This window comes from Erithacus rubecula (assembly GCF_903797595.1).
Source record: "Erithacus rubecula genome assembly, chromosome: 10".
NCBI classification, from domain to species: domain Eukaryota; kingdom Metazoa; phylum Chordata; class Aves; order Passeriformes; family Muscicapidae; genus Erithacus; species Erithacus rubecula.
Window position 1 is genome coordinate 26819135 of NC_136662.1, and position 18656 is coordinate 26837790.

Sequence of the window (18656 nt, forward strand, 5' to 3'; positions counted from 1 at the left end):
GGGGCTGATTCAGCACATTTCCTATGTGGGATTTTGTAACAGAAAAAAAAAAAAAAAGGGATTGAAAGCTCGGAGGTAACCCTCTGCAGGATGTGTGCTGACTTTTGACTTCTCTTTCTGGGCCAAAGTCACCAAGACAGGGGAATAATAATGTCCAGTTCCCACAGATATTTCAGACAAGACTGGGTAAACAGTGGGGTTTTTTTCTATATGATGTCCAAGCCAAGAACTCTAATATCTGGGTGTGGCAAGGAGGTTCTGGCTTGCTACCTTCAAACATCTCTGTTGGTCATCCCATTGACTGAAAATATATGGCCCTAAGTTTAATTCCAGGTGCTTCCAAGTCCTCTGATGCTGCCACCTCTGCTCTTCTCACCTCTGTTTCCCCCATCTGTAAATCATTGATCATTCTCAGTAAAGACATTTAAAGTGGGAGAGGGAAAAGCTCTGTTCCAGCCCAAAGTGTTATTGCTGTTGTTATTATTATTGGCTTTTAAGTGTAAAGCCAGAGTCTTGAAACCTGGGAACAATTTAATTAGGTATGCCTCAAACACTGTCACATCAATGTCAAGGAACAAGCTGAGCTTTTCCTTTTCCTTTTGACACATCAAGTCTTCAGTCTGGCACCGGCCTTAACCCCAGATTTGCTGCCTTGGAGAATTTTGTGATGCATTAGACATTCCTGATGTGTTTGCAAGTGGGGATAGGGTGGTTTGTGGGTGAGGGGTGGTGGGATGCTTTCTGCAGGTGGTTGTGGAGAGGCACAGATGAGCTCTGCTGTCTCAGCATCTCCTTGGGTGTAGGCATGAGCTGGAGGGGGGTGACAATGTGGAAGTGATGCTGTCTTGTGGTGGTGATGGTACCTGTGCCGTGTTGGGTTTCACACGGTAAACCCCAAAACTGCTAAATTTCCCCCAAAAGCCGCATCCCCCATTGGTGAATGAGAGCATCACGGGGCGCATCCCAACAACTCCCCCGCACAGCCAGGGGCTGTCACAGCAGCTGTGGGTGTCCCAGGCGTGCTGTCTCTCCCCGCAGGCTGTTTGCAGTGAAGTGTGCGGGCTGCCTGGAGGCCGTGGCGCCCAGCGAGCTGGTGATGCGCGCCCAGAAGAGCGTCTACCACCTGCGCTGCTTCTGCTGCTGCGTCTGCGAGCGGCGCCTGCAGAAGGGCGACGAGTTCGTGCTCAAGGAAGGCCAGCTGCTCTGTAAGGGCGACTACGAGAAGGAGCGCGAGCTGCTGAGCTTGGTGAGCCCGGCTCTCTCGGATTCCGGTAAGGGAATTCCCTGGCCGGACCCGCCCTGAGCACCTGGAGGGGCTGGGGTGGGGTTTGTCCCTCCCCTGTGCCTCACTGTTCATAGGCTGAGAACAAGAGAGCTGCTTCTGCTGCAGTCACCCCTTTTAATAACAAGGGGAAACTGAGGCACGAGCTGGCAGCAGGGAGTCTGCAAACTTTGTGTCCTCAGCAGATGGGGACACTGCTGGGACACTGCAGAGCCCATGGGGGCTGCAGGAGAAGTGGCAGAGATTAGGTTGACCAGCATTCAAATACAGTCAGTGCAAACTGAACCCGAATGTTTCCCAGGAAGACAAATTTAGTAAGAAATACCAGCACTGGGGACTGGGAGGGTGGAAACGATCTGATGATCTAGCTGAAATCCTCTTGATAACACCATCCCCACAGATCCCTGCTCCTCACCAGCCTCTCAGTTCCCCTTAAAATCCCTCGCTGGGGAAAAGTCTGCTTTGTGGAGGAAGAGGATTTACCTTTGAAATTCTCTGCTCTGCCAGCAACAGTGGAGAGGCCAAGTGGAGCTGTCTTTTCCCTTCTGGAGCAAAGCACTGGATTTCAAACAAAGTAGAAATCAAGATTAGGAGTGTGTTGTTAAGGTGTGAAGCATGAACAGGACAGAGCCTGGTGCTCTCTGTCACTGGAGTGCTGTAGCTGGGAGAAGATCTGTGAAGGAATGGGGATGGTTTTCATAGATATGGAGCAAAAATTGCCCAAAACCTGTATTTCTCCTTAATATTGTCCTCCTCTGCAGCAAAATCCCATCTAGTCTTGCAGCACTGTCTTTGTGGGTTCTGTGTGAGCTCTGTAACCTTGCTTGCTCAGGACAAAAAAAGTCCTTTTTGCGATTAGTGATGGTGATGTTTAAAATCAGAGCAAATCCATGAGAGGGGTGGCTGGGGGTAGCTGGTGGGTGATGATGCAGTGCTGGAGGAACTGGAGAGGTAGGAGTGCACTGGCTCTTCCCTTAGCCCTGGGAAAGTCCTTAACTGATTCAAGAATTACTATTTTTTCCTCTGGGATATACAAACCCTTTTCAGTTAAAATAAGAACCAGTGAGAAGATACCATGTAGAAGAGAAAGCAAATCAGCCACAATGGTTTGGGCTTGTTCCTAGTGGGGGAAAAGGGCAGTTGGGGAAAGGCTGGGGAGCTTTTCCTCCCCAGTGGCTCATCAGCCTGTGGTCCAGCCCCACTGCCAGCAGCCCCAGCCAAACCAAGAGCTTCAGCTTAGCAAAAACCTCCAGGGGAAAGACTTATTTTGGTGGAAACTCCAGCTGAGACCTGAGGGATGTGAAGGGCCAGCGTGGGAGTCAAAAGGGCAAGGCAACCCCTTGGCTGATCAGAAACCTAACCCAAAGCCCCTGACATGGCCTGGCAGCCTCTGACCGGGGGTCCTGGCCCATGGCATCTCCCCACAGACCCCATAGCTCAGCCCCACCACCATCCCTGTCTGCTTTTGGTGCCTCTGGGGATGCTGGATGGCTCTGGGGACAATGATACAGCAGGGAGCAGCCCAGATGCACATCCCCTGTGGATGATTCTCCCAGACCCCACTGAGGTGCAGGGTGATGTCCCTTCTCCCCACCACGCCCGGATGCCCTTCACCAGCAGGGTGTGATGAGCTCCTCCAGCCTCTCCCCTGTCCCCCCCGGCTGCTTTGAAGCCCCCCACCCTCCCTCCCTCCCCCATCCACCGCACACCAAGGGCCACTTTATGAGAAAGCGCAGATAAAAAGCGAGCCATATGTTGTCTGTAATCTCCCAAACCCTCGCTTCAATTACTGCCTCCCCCCAGCCTCCCCCGCCCAGCCTAAGTAAACAAGCCCCTCTGAAAGAGGACCCTGCTTTCCAATTAAAAGCGTCCTAACGTTCCTGCTCTCCCTAAATCCTCCTGAGCCAGGAATGTCCCGGCCCCGGCGGCGGGATGTGGGCCCGGCAGGTCGGAGCGAGGGCACGCCGCACAATATCCATCCTTCCCAGGTGACGTCAGGGGCAGCCCCAGACACTCATTAATTTCTCCCCCCTCCTCGGTGGGGAAAGGCATGAAAGGGAGAGTTAATTAAAAGTAATACCCCGCCAAATCCGGCTTCACTTTTCCTTCTTTCCCTTTGACACTGGGAGGGATTTGGGGAGCAGGTGTTGGCGGGGGGAGGGCTTGGAGAGGCTGCTAGGAGAGGGTTTTCCCCTTGGAGTGGGCTTTGAGCATCGTGGGCTTGATGGAGCCCAAGAGCCTGTGTCTCTGCCCTCCTGGACTGGAGGGGAGTGGGGCGCTGACCTCGTGCTCGGGTTCAGCCACCAGTTGACATTCTTTCTCACACAATTTGTCAAAATCTCTACCTTTCCATCAAAATTAAACTCCTCCAGTATTCAGAAAGCCAGCAGCTTGGCAGAGCAGGAGGAGGAGGAGGCAGCAGCCAGTGTTCAGCCCCATCAGCCATCAGAGACTCCACAGCTTGGGCTTCCCCTCTCTGGGGTTCTCACACCTCCTCCAGTGTTGCATCCCTGGGGCTGGGACATGCAAGGAAACAGCAGTTTGTCTTTCCTGCTGCTGTGGGAATGCCATGGATGTGCCATGAGTAAGAAAGGAGCTCAAGCTCTGATTCCTGGGGGACAGACTCAGCTCCCAGCTGTTTTTGGGGGCTGCCAGCATGAAGAGATCTCCCTGTCCCATCCCTCTCAGCCTGCTGGCTGGTACTCAGGAGAGCCCAGTACTGTGGAGAGGAAACTGGTAGTTCTTGCAGTAATTCTTGCTGCTCCAGTGGGATCTTTGCCTCCCCTTGCCCTGGAGAGCTGCTCCCATATTTCCTCATTCCTGGGAATGCAGTGGAGCAGCACATCACGGTGAGTACCTAAGGGGTGAAGGCTGAAGGACCCTTCAGGGAGATTTAAAACTCCACAGAAAGAAGGAAATAACAGGCAGAAAGTTACCCCTTATATGTACGAATAAAAATCTGTCCTCTGAAGGGAGTTGCCCTCCATGGTATAGCAGATGAGGAGGTGTTTGTGAGGGATTCTTGGCTAGCATGCTGCCCTCTCTGAGCATCCCTGCTCACCCATCAGCCTGACCTCCCCCAGCTTGGTCTGCCTGGGCACAGAGACACAATCTCTGTCTCTGTCCAGATGTGTCCCCAGCTGTGGTCTGGCTGGAAATTGCTGTGAAGCAGGCAGAGATCTGGCTCTGGTGGAGGGAAGATCAGCTGTCCCAGCGTTTCACATTGCAGCTGCTCAGACTGTTGGGGAATAGCAGAACCCAAAAGCACATCTGCTGGCTGAGCAGTCACAGACTTCAAGTGGCAGTAGCTCTCCCCCACTCTCTGAGCTGTCATGGGGCAGCAGATCCCAAACCTCATCTTCTCATACATACTCAGAACAAGATTCCCCACCAACACCAGCTTGTTTCAAATTTCTCCCATTATTTTGACCACGCTGGACATGGTGTGCGCCACCTGTTTTCTGTAAAGAACCTGCTTGTTTTTCATCCTCAGGCAAAAGTGATGATGAGGACAGCATCTGCAAGCTGGGCCAGGCCTCGGGGAAGGGCGCTGAGGACGGGAAGGATCACAAACGGCCCAAGAGGCCACGCACCATCCTGACCACGCAGCAGCGGAGGGCGTTCAAGGCGTCCTTCGAGGTCTCCTCCAAGCCCTGCAGGAAGGTACAGGGAGCAGGGCCCATCCCAGCTGCCCCCAGCTCTGGGGATGTCCTGGGTGCTGAGCCATGCGTAGCCTGGCTGATGTGACCCTTCCTGGCACGCTGGGTGTGCTGAGAGACGCCGCTGTCCCTCTTGTGTCCCAGGTGCGAGAGACGCTGGCGGCAGAGACGGGGCTGAGTGTGCGTGTGGTGCAGGTCTGGTTCCAGAACCAGCGAGCAAAGGTGGGTCCAGTGCTTCCAGCACTCATTGCTGGGGCTCCCTCCCTCCTGGCTTTGTCCAGGGGGTCATTTCATTCTGTTTTTTCCTGTTTTTTTCCCTTTGTTCTCTCCCAGATGAAGAAGCTCGCCAGGAGGCAGCAGCAGCAGCAGCAGGACCAGCAGAACACACAGCGCCTGAGCACAGGTACCCTCCTCACCATTTGGGTTTCCCCATTTCCCAACCCTCTCCAGGCTTCCCAGCAGAGCTCATCCACCCCAAAAACCCATCAGCAATGCCTTATGTTCCCTTGTATCTTCTCTTGCAGCCCAGCCGAGCGGCGGGGGCAGCGCGGGGCTGGAGGGGATGCTGAACCCTTACACAGCCCTGGCCCCGCCCCAGCAGCTGCTGGGCATGGAGCAGAGTGTCTACAGCTCCGACCCCTTCCGGCAAGGGCTCACCCCGCCCCAGATGCCCGGAGACCACATGCACCCCTACGGTAGGGCTCTGGGGATGCTCCCTCTGCCTTCTCTCCCTCCAAGGGATGCTGCGTTGTGATGGGTTTCCCTCACCCCGAAGTACCTTATGTTACTGATGCTGTTTTGGGGTTAGATAGAAACAGAGGACAGGCAAAGGTAAAAGGATTCATGAAAAGTTAAAAGGGGATATATTTAATGAAGGGCCCTCAGGTAGATTAAAGGCAGATGAAACCTCCCCAAGGGGCTGTACTCAAAATGGATAATGGTCACGAGTTTTTCAGACAATTATAAATTTGGTCCATTTACATATCAAGGGTTAATCTTCCAATTAGAGCCTCAGGTCATGAAGTTATGTTCCCCCAGTTTGCTCCCCTATAATTCACTTTTGTTGATACTTTTCAGGGCCTGAGGCAGTAAGGTGTCCTCGAGTTTCAGGGCTAGAGGGATCATTTTGTCTGACCAAAATGTGAAAAGACTTAACTAACACTGTACATGGAGTTTAGAGTCATACACTAATAATGTACAGAATTTGAAAAGTATGAAAGCTAAAATCCTGAGGCATCACTACAGGCTGGGGGTACCAGGCACAGTCAAGGTGCCAGAGGAGGAAGCAGGCTCTGAACCCCTCGTGTCCCTTCCTTGCTTCCCAAGGTGCCGAGCCCCTCTTCCACGACCTGGACAGCGACGATACCTCACTGAGCACCCTGGGGGACTGCTTCCTGGGCACAGCAGATGCAGGGCCGCTTCAGGCACGAGTGGGAAACCCCATCGACCACCTGTACTCCATGCAGAACTCCTACTTCACCTCCTGAGCGCAGCCTGGTCCCCACAGGAGGGTCGGGAGGGAGGGAGGGGAGCGGCGCTGCCGGGATGCCGTCAAATAATGTTGTAGCTTGGGATTCCCAAGGAGCGAGTTAAGTTATGGGTTGCATAGTTTCATGTTTCTCTTAGGAGCCTAGGATTAGGGACAGGAGTGGTTTTTGCAGCTGGCTGGTGGGTTTTCAAATTTCAAACGGGGACACGAATTTCTCCGTTCGGCAGGGGGAGGGGGTGGTTCTCCTGTGGGAGCATCCCAGCGCTGCATCCCACCTCTAGAAAGAGCAAACTGCTGATCTTCATGGGGAAAGCCTGCAGCATCAGCCAGGCTTTGAATTTGAAAAGCTGACAACGTTCTGGGGAAAGGAAACACGAGGGGAAAAGGTTGCTGCAGGGTTTGGTTTTTTTCCCCCTCTGTTCCCTCAACAGGTTTGAGTGCCCGCTGCTTAAACGTAGGGACTTTAAAGATAGATGTTCCCATGCGAGTGTAGAAAGCTAGAAAACCCCTGACATTGTCCCTGTCCCCGAGGATGGGGCTGTGTGTGTGGATGTGTGTGTGTGTGTGTGCGTGCAGAGCCGTGCGGCTGGGAGTGCTGCGCTGCATGGCCACGCCTGCCAGATTGTATCAACAAAAAAAAGTTTATTTCTAAGTCTATCAGAAATTTACTGTACAGCAAAAGTAACTTTATTTTCAGTGTGAACCATATTTAAGGAAATACTCAATGCACTTAAGTTATAAGAGGAAATAATTTTACTTTTTATAAGCGTTATGTTTAGGTTGCAAAAGCCCAGTGGCAGGGAAGGAGCATCAGTTCATTTCAGGCGATAGGTTTGGGTTTTGGGGTTGGTTACTTTTGGTGTTCTCAGGTTGCCCCACTGGTTTCAAGGTGCAATTGAAACACAAAGCAGGGCTGGGTCCAGAAAGCTGCTTTATGCCAGCAGGTTGATGGGGACAGCGTGGTGGCCAGGTCCTGTCCCAGGAGGTTGGTGTGGGGTGGATGTGCTGGAGCTGGTGGACATCCCACCTCATCAGGGCTCAGCCATGCTTCTCCACATCACTTGTTCTTCCCCAGCAGGGCCCAGCCTGCCTCCACCAACAACCCCATCCCATTATATCCTCAAATTTGGGTGCTAGGCCTGTGTGAGCTGGTGTCCTGGCACTGGGAAACGCTGCAGCCCAAGTCCCCACCCTCAGGGGAAGCAGGAACAGCCCTGCCTGCTTTGGCTCCATCCCTACCAGCCCTGTGGGAAAACCTGGGGAAAGTTCTCCTTGGGGTCGAGCCTTCAGCTGGCCCTCACCTCATCCCCACTCTCGTTTTCATGAGTTGTGTCCTTTTGTGCTGCTGTTCACAAATGATGGAAGAGACAGCCCCTAAAGCTGTGAGGCTGGAAACACTGGCTGCTGGCTGCTGTCCCTCTGACACTGAGTGCAGCAGGGTCTGGAGGTGCCTGTCCTGGTGGGAAGTGCTGACAGCACTGTCAGAAATCACGCACCAAGGTGAAATCTGAAAGACAAAAAAAAAAAATCTCTGTTAAAGGAAAAAAAAGAGAAGCGTGGTGTTTTCTTTCTTGCGTGGCTGTGTCCTCTTGGCTGGGAGAGGGGAAGGTTGGAAGGTTGGAGTCATCTCCCAAGGCAGCAAGGACTTGGGTAGGGTGTAGTGAGAAGTTTTTGCTTAATTGGTTAATGTTAAATTATTGGGTTTTCAATATCAAATATTCACAGAATCATAGACCCCATCACAGTGTGGTTTGGAGGGGCTTTAAAGACCATCCAACTCCAGCCCCCTGCCATGTGCAGGGACATCTTCCACTATCCCAGGTTTCTCCAAGCCCTGGCCTTGCAGCCTGGCCTTGAACACTTCCAGGGCTGGGGTATCCACAGCCTCTCTGGGCACCCTTCCAGAGGTGGGACCTCATAATGTTCTGTGGTCTGGGACTAAACTGGCCCTTGCAGAGTCCTGTGTGGCCAACAGGCAGAGGCTGGGGGGTCTGGAAGGTGAGAGTGGCTGGCTGGGGGTCTTCACCAAGCTCTCACCTGGACTAGCACTCCATGAAGCCCAGCCCTTCATGTTAGGATCATGAGCAACTCCATGGTAGGACTGCCCTAAAGGTATGGGTGGGTGTTTCCCAAAAGGAATTACTCTTATCACAGCTCCCAGACACACAGAGGTTCAATAAATATGCCAGCAAATGGGGATCCACAGCTCATTTCTGAGTTGTTCAAAACAAGGTGTGCTCCTTTCTGCCCATCATCAGTGCCTGCTCTGCAGCTTCTGTGTTAGAAAATGTTTTCTAAGTCCAACCTGCAAAAAAGAAAAATTCTAAAATGGTGTGACTGTGAGAAGAAAACTTGTCATTTTTATTTTGCAAGTTGTAAAATAAAGAGCAGCCCAAGAGCAGCCTGGATTGCCTGGGTTGGTTTGGGGTTTTGCTCTGTTTCAAGACAGCAGCAGGGAAACGGGTTGGACTTGCTTTGTGGTGGACAAGTTGGGGAAATTATGGCTTGAGGTTTCTCTTAACACCAGGCTTGGTGGAATTGGAGAAATACTTGGCTGGTGGCAGGAGCTGCTGTGGCCCATGAAACCAGCACAATTTATAGGATCAGCTCTAGGCAATGGCTGGGTGAACACCACCCAGGCTTGCAATAACCCTTAATGGTTATTTAAACTGCCTCAAAAATTCCTCTCACTTGGGTACTCCTTAAAACATCATCTTTAAATTTGTGGGGGTTTATTATAATGTTTCAAAGATAAAAGTTTTGTCCTCCCCACCCACAGCTATTTCCTGTTTGAGGTGCATCAGTCTGGTTTTTCATCAGCCCAACTGCCAATTTACACTTGCTAAATTGCTTCCCCCAAATAAAAACCCTCATGTCATACAGACTGGTTGCCTACTTTGAGAAATCTTGCAGAACTGTAATGACACCCTATAATAACAGTCTCTTGATGCAGATGTGGGTATGTGTATAAAATTATTATGTAGAGTATATAATATTGGGAAATGATCAGAATTATGGATGAGGGTGGATTTGTGCCCAGCAAAATCAGGAGAATTCATGGTTTTAAAGCTGTTCTTCTGCCAGTTGGCCCTGTGCTCGACACAGGCCGAACATGAGCCCAGTTTGCAATCTTGCCATGGAGTAGCAGATGTGGGTCCTCCTGTCATCTGGATCTCATATCCTCCTGTTCCTTATTTCAGGGTGAGGATGGATGCTGCCAGAGCAGAACTGGCTGGGCCTTATCTTCTGCAGGTGGTGGAGTCACTGCATGGCAGGTGATGTGGATTGTCAGGTGTCCCTTGGTTTGTCCCCCTGGGATGTCCTTCTGGGGGGCTGCTCCACGCCTGAGCCCACTCTCAGCTGTCCCTGGGACAGATGATACCTTCCTGTCAGAGGCAGGAAGAAAAGAGCCAAGTTTGACATGAAAACAGGTTCTACCTTGCTCCCCAAGGCAAGGGCAATGCCAGGAACGGGCTGGGAGCTGACCTTTGTGTCTCCAGTGACTCCAAACAAAGCTGCCTCTGTTCAGGCTCTGCTCAGTGGCCAAGGAAAGATCAAGCCAGAGATTACTTGTCAGTTGAGGACACTGATTAGATGATACTGATAGGCAGCCAGCTCTGAGTGATTTTATGTTAATTAACTTGCTCTTCATGAATGGACGGCTCAGGAGCTTGGAGTGAAAATCAAAATGGCATTGGGCAACGCTGGCTGGGTTTGAGTCTTGGTGGTGTTTTTAGGTATTTGTTGGAGACTTGCAGTCCACAGACACAGGAGCTGAAGAAAGCAACCTTCCTGGAAGGATGTGACCTTGCTGTCTAGGAAAATCACCTGCAGGTGAAGGGCTGGAGCCTTGCCTTGCTCTGAGTGGGCTGAATCAGCATGGAACTGCAGTCAGCAGTGTGCTGGCTCCTGCCAGCTGGGTGTGGGCAGGAGGAACCCCCAAACCCAGCAAAGATCCTGGTGCACAGGGGACACAGCCATGTGGGCAGCACAGGTCACGGTCACCTCAGAAGCCTCTTGCTGCCCTGGGAGCTGCTTTCTGATGTGATGTGGGCATCTCCTAGGGGAGAAGAACCTTCAGGAGAGTTTCTCATGTGCCCACACCCATGGGTCATCTCTCTGAAATCCCAAGGAACCCACAGGCAGGGTCCTTTCCTGGAACTGGACATGAAATGTGACAAATTCTGGCTTCGTTTCTCTTTTTGTGTGTGTGAAAATCCCAAAGCTTTGGTTGTTTCTGTTGCCTTTCCAGAGTGAAATAACTTGCCAGATGTTTGACACCTACATTGACACTCTTCTGGGCACTAAATGTCACCCATCATTAGAAAACACTCATCTTGTGACACATGATAGGGCTCAAACCACTGAGGACCAGTGCCTTGGCTTTCTGGTAGGTCTGTGAGCAAGATCCAGGTAACACCAGCTGTCCAAAGCTGTTACTTGGATTTGCTAAGTCTTTTCTTTCACTGCTGGTCAACTGCATGGAAAAGTTATTTTTAAAAGGCATAAAAAACCTCTTTATAAAACGGTGGAAAGGCAAGAAAAGGGTTGGAAGCTCCTCAGGTGTAAAAAGGTGAATAACAGCCTCTTATCTTGTTGGAGATCAGACCAAATTCTCCTCTCCATTCCTCTAAGTGGCAACTGTGTTGGTCATGAAAAGGTTATCTTGTCAGCTGTAGACCTCCTAGACAGCAGTGTGGAGGCTGAGTGTGCTTGCCTGACTGACAGGTCTGAGTTCACAGGCTGAGCGTACCCGATGCAAACCATGTCAAAACACTGGGAGTGATCAAATACCCACAGCACTTGGGGTGAGCAGAGGCAGATTCCCACTGCCCCGGGCCCTGGGAGCTGCTGCTTGGCAGGGGAGATCAGGTTTCTGCTGTGATGACCCCGAGAACAGGGGGCTCATTCAGAGGGGTGGATGCCTGGTGGCTTGGATCACCGGGGGCAGGGTGAATCCGTGGCAGGATCTGTGGCAAAGGGATGGGGAGCTGGTGGTGGACCCCAGAAGGCAATGCCCTACAGCTCTATTCATCTGGGTGGCCTCCACCCAACCAATTGCTCCTACCCAATGTTATTTTGAGGGTCCAGACAGGACTGGTGTTCTGGAGAGCTGAGCCTTGGCTGGTCCCCAGCAGCTCTGGCTCTCTCGCCTCTGCTCCTCGCAGTCCAGATGCAATAGTATCTGCTTGGGAGAGGAGGGGCTGTGCAGGGAGGTATCCACCAAGCCTTAGGCTTTTTCTGCTTTTTTTTTTTTTTTTTTTTTTCCTATTCCCAAGAGCATCTGCAAAGAAACAAGTCTGTGCTCAACACTAGCTCGGAATAATAGGCGAGCACGAAGAGCCCTGGGGCTGTGCATGAGAGAGCAGGAGCAGAGGGGAAACAGTGAGCAGCTCTGCTCAAAGAGGCAGGGACTGCCTGGAAAATGCAGCATGAGATCATGGAACTGGAGATGCAGTGTGACACCTGTGCCTTGGGTGGCTGCTGGTGTTGTCCTGACAACCTCACACTGGTGTCCCAGCCTTGCAGGGTTTGGCTCCGCAGCCCAGTGCGTGGAGGTATTTGGGAAGTAACTAGAGAGCCCCTGAGGAGTTTGGGGAGAGGAGGCTGGTGAAACTCTTCCAAAAGGATTAGCTGGAGCCTGCCAGAAGCTATAACTGACTGCTGGCTGCTCTGTCTCCTCCTGGAGTGGGCGGAGGGGTGAGGAAGGAGCGGTGACATCCCTGCAGAAGACCTGGGGGCTGGGGCACATGGAGCCTAATCCCACGGGGCCAAAACTGCTTTTACAACAAAGGCTGGGGTGGGAAGCTCAGGCAGGACATGGTGGTTACAGGGCAGAGATAAAAAATGGGATGTTGGTTGGGAGCAGGGTGGCTGGGGAAGATGAGGTGGTCACTTCTCTGTAAGGAAAAAGGAAAAATCCCATCATGGATGACTAGGAGGCCTAAGAAGAGGCACTGTGAACCACCTGAAAGCCTGCTTGGATGCTCAGATTTAAGCTGGGAGAAATGGGGCCAATTCTCAGCACCAGCTGGCTGAGCCTGCCCTTCCCTGCAAGCAGCAGCAGGGAAGAAGACCAGCGTGGCTGGTGTTTGACCAGTGGCTTTCCTGTGTCAGGCTGGGCTACCTGGGAATGTGGGATGGGGAAAGTGCAATGAATCCAGAGAAAAACATCAGAGAGTCTCTGGCAAGGAGCTAGAGCCATGGAGAAGCCCAAAGGCAGGGGCCATCCCCAAAAACATTGCAGTGTGCTGGGCAGCAGGGGTGGGACCTGCAGCCTATTCCATGCCCCAGGAATGGTTGTACAAACCATTGCTCTGCCTCTTTCCTGGGCTTTACAGCTCCCATCAATTAGAGCATAATCACTTCCTTCAGAAGGCTTTTAATTACGAGCAAGCTTATTCGAAATGATGAAATTGCCTCCTAATTGATTATTCCTGCAGCTCAACAGCTGTTTCCTTGACTTGCTTACTTTTTCCTTGCCTCGAAATAAAAATCTGCTGTTGATGTGCCCAGCTCACCTCCAGCCAGGAGCTGGTGAGGAGCTCACAAATGTTTGTGGCAGTGCTGGCTTTTGTGAAGGGATTGACAGAAGCGCCTGGAGAGTGGAGAGTTGTGTCAGCCAGGAGCTTCCCTGTGAAATATGAATAAGCAAAGGAGATGCTGAGTTTTCAGCCCTCCCCACCACGGCCTCAAAGCTGTGGTGTGCTGGGGGAGGAGGAGGAGGGGTCTTGTTTCATCCCCAAGCCCTGGGCCACCCGAGCTAAGGTGCTGCCTGCCCGTGTGCGCCCGGCCAGCCCCTCCCGATAGCATCAGGGCCAGCACAGAAGGGGCTTTGTGCCCGGGGGGATCTGGTTTCTTGGGAGCAGCTCTGCTCCTGGGGAAGATGATGACAATGTGCTGAGGGGGGGAAAAAATTTAAAAAAAATCACAGAGTTGTGGATTCCTCTGGGATTGTTTCAAGGTGCTTCCTTACTAAGAGGGCAGTGAGTGTTTAGGGCTTTATTTCCCCTGCTCCTGCTGACATCTGTCATGATGTTTGAGTTTACTCAAACTTTCACCCAAGCACACATATTCCCTTTTTAGCTGCTGTTTACAGGTCACACGTTGCATTCCCAGCAAGGCAAGGCAAGTGGTGTTTTCTTTCCCAGGAAATGTTTTTAGCTTGCTTTTCTGCTCAGGCAAGGCTTATGCAACTGTCAGCTCCTTGCCAAAATAATTTGGGGGTTAAGTTTCTCTGGGTCTTGCATAAAGGGATGACAAAGAGATTTATAAACCTGTCCTCTAGTTCCCTCCTGCTCCATGGGGAGTTTTCAGTGGGAGCACATCCCTGGCTGGACTGCTGGAATTGTGTTGTCACACCTGCAGGTGAGGTGTGAGAAAAGGGCTGTGGCTGCCCACCAGAGGGATTCACAAAGCCATGGCAGACCAGGCTTCCCAGGAGCTGGGCTGCTACTGAGCCCTTCTGGCCAACAGGTTTCTCTGCTGGAGGAACCCCAGGAGTTCTGCTCACTGATTTGAGACCCACAAGTACATGTGGTGTGCTGGAGAGTGGAGATTTGTTACTGCTACTGCTCACTCTGTTATCTCCATGCTGGGTATGCCATTATTTATTGGATCTATTTCCCTCTGATCCAGGTGTCTATGTCTTGGCGGCATGCTAAAAGTCCTTTAGTTCCCATTTTAGCTAAAAGTCTTGCTCTCCATCCCTCTTTCAGCAGCAAGCTGTAGTGATTGTGAGGCTGAAAAATCCTCTGGAGGCTCTCACTGAGAGTTTAACAGTGTGCAAAACCCTTCCTGTGAGCAGGTCTTGAGTTACCCTAATAATAACAGTTCCTGGTGGGGGCACGACTCCCAGCTACAAGGCAAAAGTCTGAGGAGGTCCCTGGGAAACAGAGCAGTGAAAGACAGAGATGGTGATGAAACTTTGCCATCTGCTCCAGAGCAAACCTACTGCAGGGAGCATTGAGAGCAGTGCCAGCACACACAAACTTGCCCCAGGAATGTTTGCAGTCCTGCTGGTGCAGGAACCTACTGGGGGTGGCATCTCAGCTGCTGGTCCCTAATGAAATCCACAGTGCACCTGGAAGCTTCACCTTCCTGCTGGAGAGGGATGGGATCTGTCCTTCAGTGCAGCTCTTACTCTGAGCCGTGTTTTGCACTGGTGAGTGGCTGGTGTGACACTCCTGGGAGACACCCCCCGAGCTGCTTTTGTCCTGTCTGGGTTGGAGGGCACAAACACAGCTCTCCACCTGGCTGGCACAGCCCAGACCCAGCTGACACAACGCTCCCAAAACCGTGGCAATCTTCCCTCGTGGGCTGAGCGGATCCGGTTTCAGTGCTAATGGCTTTCCCAGGATTTGCAGATGTGAATTATTTGCATTCTTGACTCGGAGGTGAGTGCAGGTGCATCAGATGGTGGCCCTGAGCATCCCTGAGTGTGCTGTCCCTGCACAGAGCCCCTATTGTGCCCCTGCCCCAGCTGCCCGTGGGACAGAGCCTCAGCTGCTCAGGGTGCTGCTCTCTGGGTGTTTGCTAAAAAAACACCTCCTCTTCTCCTTCTCCTCCTCCAGAGAAGACATTTAAGGAGCCAAACCCTGACTGGTCCACAGTCAGAGGTCCACAGAAAACACCTTTTACTTTAAACCACCCTCCTTGTGTTTGCTCTGCCCAAACTCCAGGACTATTTAACACGCTTCAGCTTCTTAAAGTTTCTGTCAAGACGGATTAGCAGCAGGCTGACAGATTGCTATTACAGCCCCAGTGAACTTTTAATACCTGCCAGTAAGTTCTGTGAGTCCTTTAAATCCTCCTGTGGATGCTTGGGTTGTGGAGCAAAGGCTGCTGCTTACACTGCTGCCATTCAGGGTACCTCGCCCCTCTCCCAGCTGTCAGCATCAAGGAATGGCCTCCAGGGATTTCTGCTTCCCCAGGGTCTGGGAATGGCTTCCTGGATGCAAACTGCATCTATTCCCTGTCCTTGTGGGGTGAGGTGATGCTCAGGGTGGGGCTGGAGGTGCTGCAGCAGGCTGCAGGCAGAGGAGGGGCAGCAGCACATCTCAGCTCTGGTGCTGGGGTGTGAGCAAAAGCCAGGGAGATTTGGGGGACCCTCAGGGGCTGCTTCTGGCAGCTAAAAATCAGAGCATCCCTGAGAGAAGCTGCCAGCTGCCCTTCAGGCAGGCTTGGCTTCATCTAGAAAAGTTATGGCTGTGGCCCAGGCACCCTTGTGCAGGTCAGCAGGCTGATAGGTCTGCAGTCAACGTGATTTTTTTTCCTTCCCTCTACTAAATTTCCCATCTTTTTCTTTGAATATTGATGCACCTTTTCCCACTGTTGCTCACCAAAACTCAGCTTAGAGAAGAGCCAAGGCACAGCTGCCAGATGCCCATGTGGCTGCCATGTGAAGGTAGCAGTGGGTGTGCTGCTGTGGTGCAGCTCAAACAGCTTCTGTCCAAGATCTTTGGACCAGCACACCCTCCACTCCTTTCCTCCCACAGCTTTTTTCCCCCCACCTACTAAATCCCCAGCTTCTGGAAGTGTGGTGTGTGCAGGAAGATATTGGCTATGCTGGAGAGCTTCTGGCTGTGGGGGTAAAAATAGCTCGAAATTGCCCTTGCCAAAGTCTCTAAACTCAAGAACCAGAAGTCACCTAATACTTATTTTGGCCAGGATGTGTCTGGATGCATTCTGCTCTTTAGGCTTCACTTACTGGGATGCACATTTTCCCAGCAGGCAGTTTGCATCCAGAGCCTTATTAGCCCTTTGAAATGCCATCTTTCTCTTGTGCAGCGTTGGACAAGTTAGTGCAGCTTGGCAGAGAGACAGTTGTTGAACAAGAGGCTGCAGCTGAGCAAGATGTCTTGTCTTGGCATGGCCAGCACACTGTGGCTGCTATTCTGGCTGGTATTTTGGCCTCCAGCCTGCAGGACGTGCCTCAAGGCACCCAGCAAGGGCTGAGGAGCTGGATGTGCCCTGATGCCACAGCTCTGCTGAGCTGCTGCCTGATGTGGCTTGTGTTAGAAGCTCTGACCAAAACTGGACCTCGGATAGGGGCTGCAGGTGTGGCTGGCAGGAGCCAGGACCTGCACCAGATATAAAGAAGAGTGTGGAAGAGGATTTGGGGTGCTGGAGAGCCAGGAGAAGTTTAGATTTGCTGCTGTAAAAGAGAATGAGAGACTTTGGTTTCCTGGTGACTGTCCCACCATGCCCTGCTTGAACTGGGTTAACTTGAGCAGCCGCTCTTGAAGAATCTTTGATTTTTTTTTTTCTTTTAATTGCAGAGCAATATGCATTTTTGGAAAGCTGTGCTATTATCCCTCCACCAGCAAAACCCAAAGCAGAAGGGAGAAAGGGAGGGAGGCAGCAGGAGAAGGAGGCCTTTGAAGTGAGCTGCCCAAATGAAACGTGTGACATCAGAGAGATGGCAGATAGCTGGCAGAACAAGGCAGCCTTTGAGCGCGCCCTGGGCCCGGCCAGCACGCGCTTTACACCCCACCTCCCCGAGCTGCAGATGAAAGATGCCCCAGGCAGCCTGCCTGACCCCATTGCCTCTGCTATCTCCACTTGATTGCACAGTGTTTTGCTCCAAACAATTCTTCACTGTCTGGGCGGGCAGGTGAATCTCCCGGGCTGGCTCGGCCGCGGGGATGCCGCGCATAGCACGGCTGCTTTGAGCCAGGCTCACCTGCCCTGGGCTGGCTGCCTTAGCACGGGCTTTGTTCCACGGCAGGGCACCCAGGAGGGGGGCAGAGCACAGCAAGGGGCAGCCTGGGGATGGGGAATGGTCTGGGGGAGTGTGGAGTCCTGGAGAATCTTTGGCCAGGATCTCGCGTTGGATGCTCCGTGAAAGGATCCAGGCTGGATTTGAAAATAATCTCCTCCTCTCTTCATTACAATCTGCTAAAGAACTCTGTTTTCCCCCAAAATAGGCTATGAAACCAGCTTTCATAGGCTGCTTTAGCACCCCCACACTCACTCCATACTCACTTTTCCAGCAGCACTCACGGTACTGTGGTGCTCTCTGCAAGGAAAAGAATCAGGCCATGTTGCTGTTTGCAGAGAGTGGCAACAGATTTTTCCCAAGTCAGAAGAAGCACTTTATGGAAAATCTGATCCATATTTATAGGATGGTTTGCAAACTTCAATCAGGACAGTAGTTTATTGGACAATAGGAGAAAACATCTTCTATTATGTACATCACGCACTGTCCCACAGTCAACACTAGGTGCAAATTTCTGCTTATTAATTCCACAAGGCCAGATCCCACCCTGGAATCCCCAGAGCACAGACCAGGACACAGCCAGAGTGGCCACAGGCAGGGCTAGAACAGGCTCCTGACTGCCTCATTCCTGAGTGTCTCCAGCAAGGTCCTCTCTGCCCCTCTTCTCTCAACAACTCGCACTGGTTGTTCATGGCTGCTCCCATGGGACCTGTGTCCTTCCAGATGGCTTGGGATGGGAAGGTGTAGTCCTTTGGGTTGGCTAATTTGAGATATTTTTTTGGCTGATTTAGTGGGTTTGGTGTTGGCTAAATCGTTGGTGCACTTACTAGAATTATGTGCTTATTTCTTTGTTGTGAGGTAGGATTAGGAGGAAGGCAAAGTAGACTCAAACTTCAAAGGGTATAAAGAAAACCTTATTAATACCACTAAAAGAAGAATAATAAGAACTAACCTAAAATTTTAGACCACTTTTCTTCCTTCTTATACCTTTTTATTTTCTTATTGAGTATAGAGACAATCTAGTCAGTTTACTATCTTTAAAATAGTTTATTTAAGAGTTTATTTTGGGAGAGGAGTTTTTTTTTTGTTATGTTATGGAGACTTCTCTATAAGAAAATAGCTGTCTCTTGGCTTTACTGTTGTAGTAAATAGGATAAGCTCAGGGAAGGCTTGAGTGTCCAAGATGTGTCTACACAATATTCTCAGGGAGCCCTTCCTCAGCAAATGCAGCCAGAGGCAATTCCTGGCCTCAGGACTGGGGCAGGCATCAAAACCCTGAAGGGCATTTGAGCAGCTGAGCTCCCATAGGAAGATCTGAGCACCCTTTTGACCTTTACTGAGCAGATCAGAGCCAAGTTTTCCCTTGCATTCAGGGACTTGTAAAGACTGAGTGGCCTAAAATCAATGTTACTGGTGGGAACATGGAAATTAATTGTGTCAATCTATCACTCATCTTGCCCTATTACATTCAGTGATTAGAACTTGGCCTCAAACACATGAACAAAG

General features: G+C 51.5%; 1 protein-coding gene across 2 annotated transcripts in view; it reads left to right on the top strand.

The window, feature by feature from the left end:
- LMX1A (LIM homeobox transcription factor 1 alpha) overlaps window positions 1-7404 on the top strand; it is a 41730-nt gene extending 34326 nt beyond the window's left edge. For both annotated transcript variants that reach the window (XM_079313396.1, XM_079313395.1), the window contains exons 5-10: window positions 1039-1271; window positions 4776-4945; window positions 5086-5163; window positions 5275-5344; window positions 5466-5636; window positions 6268-7404. In XM_079313396.1, coding sequence (XP_079169522.1) covers window positions 1039-1271; window positions 4776-4945; window positions 5086-5163; window positions 5275-5344; window positions 5466-5636; window positions 6268-6428 — 883 coding nt within the window. In that variant the 3' untranslated portion in view covers window positions 6429-7404. The remainder of the gene's footprint in view (window positions 1-1038; window positions 1272-4775; window positions 4946-5085; window positions 5164-5274; window positions 5345-5465; window positions 5637-6267) is intronic.
- Window positions 7405-18656: the final 11252 nt, after the last annotated feature.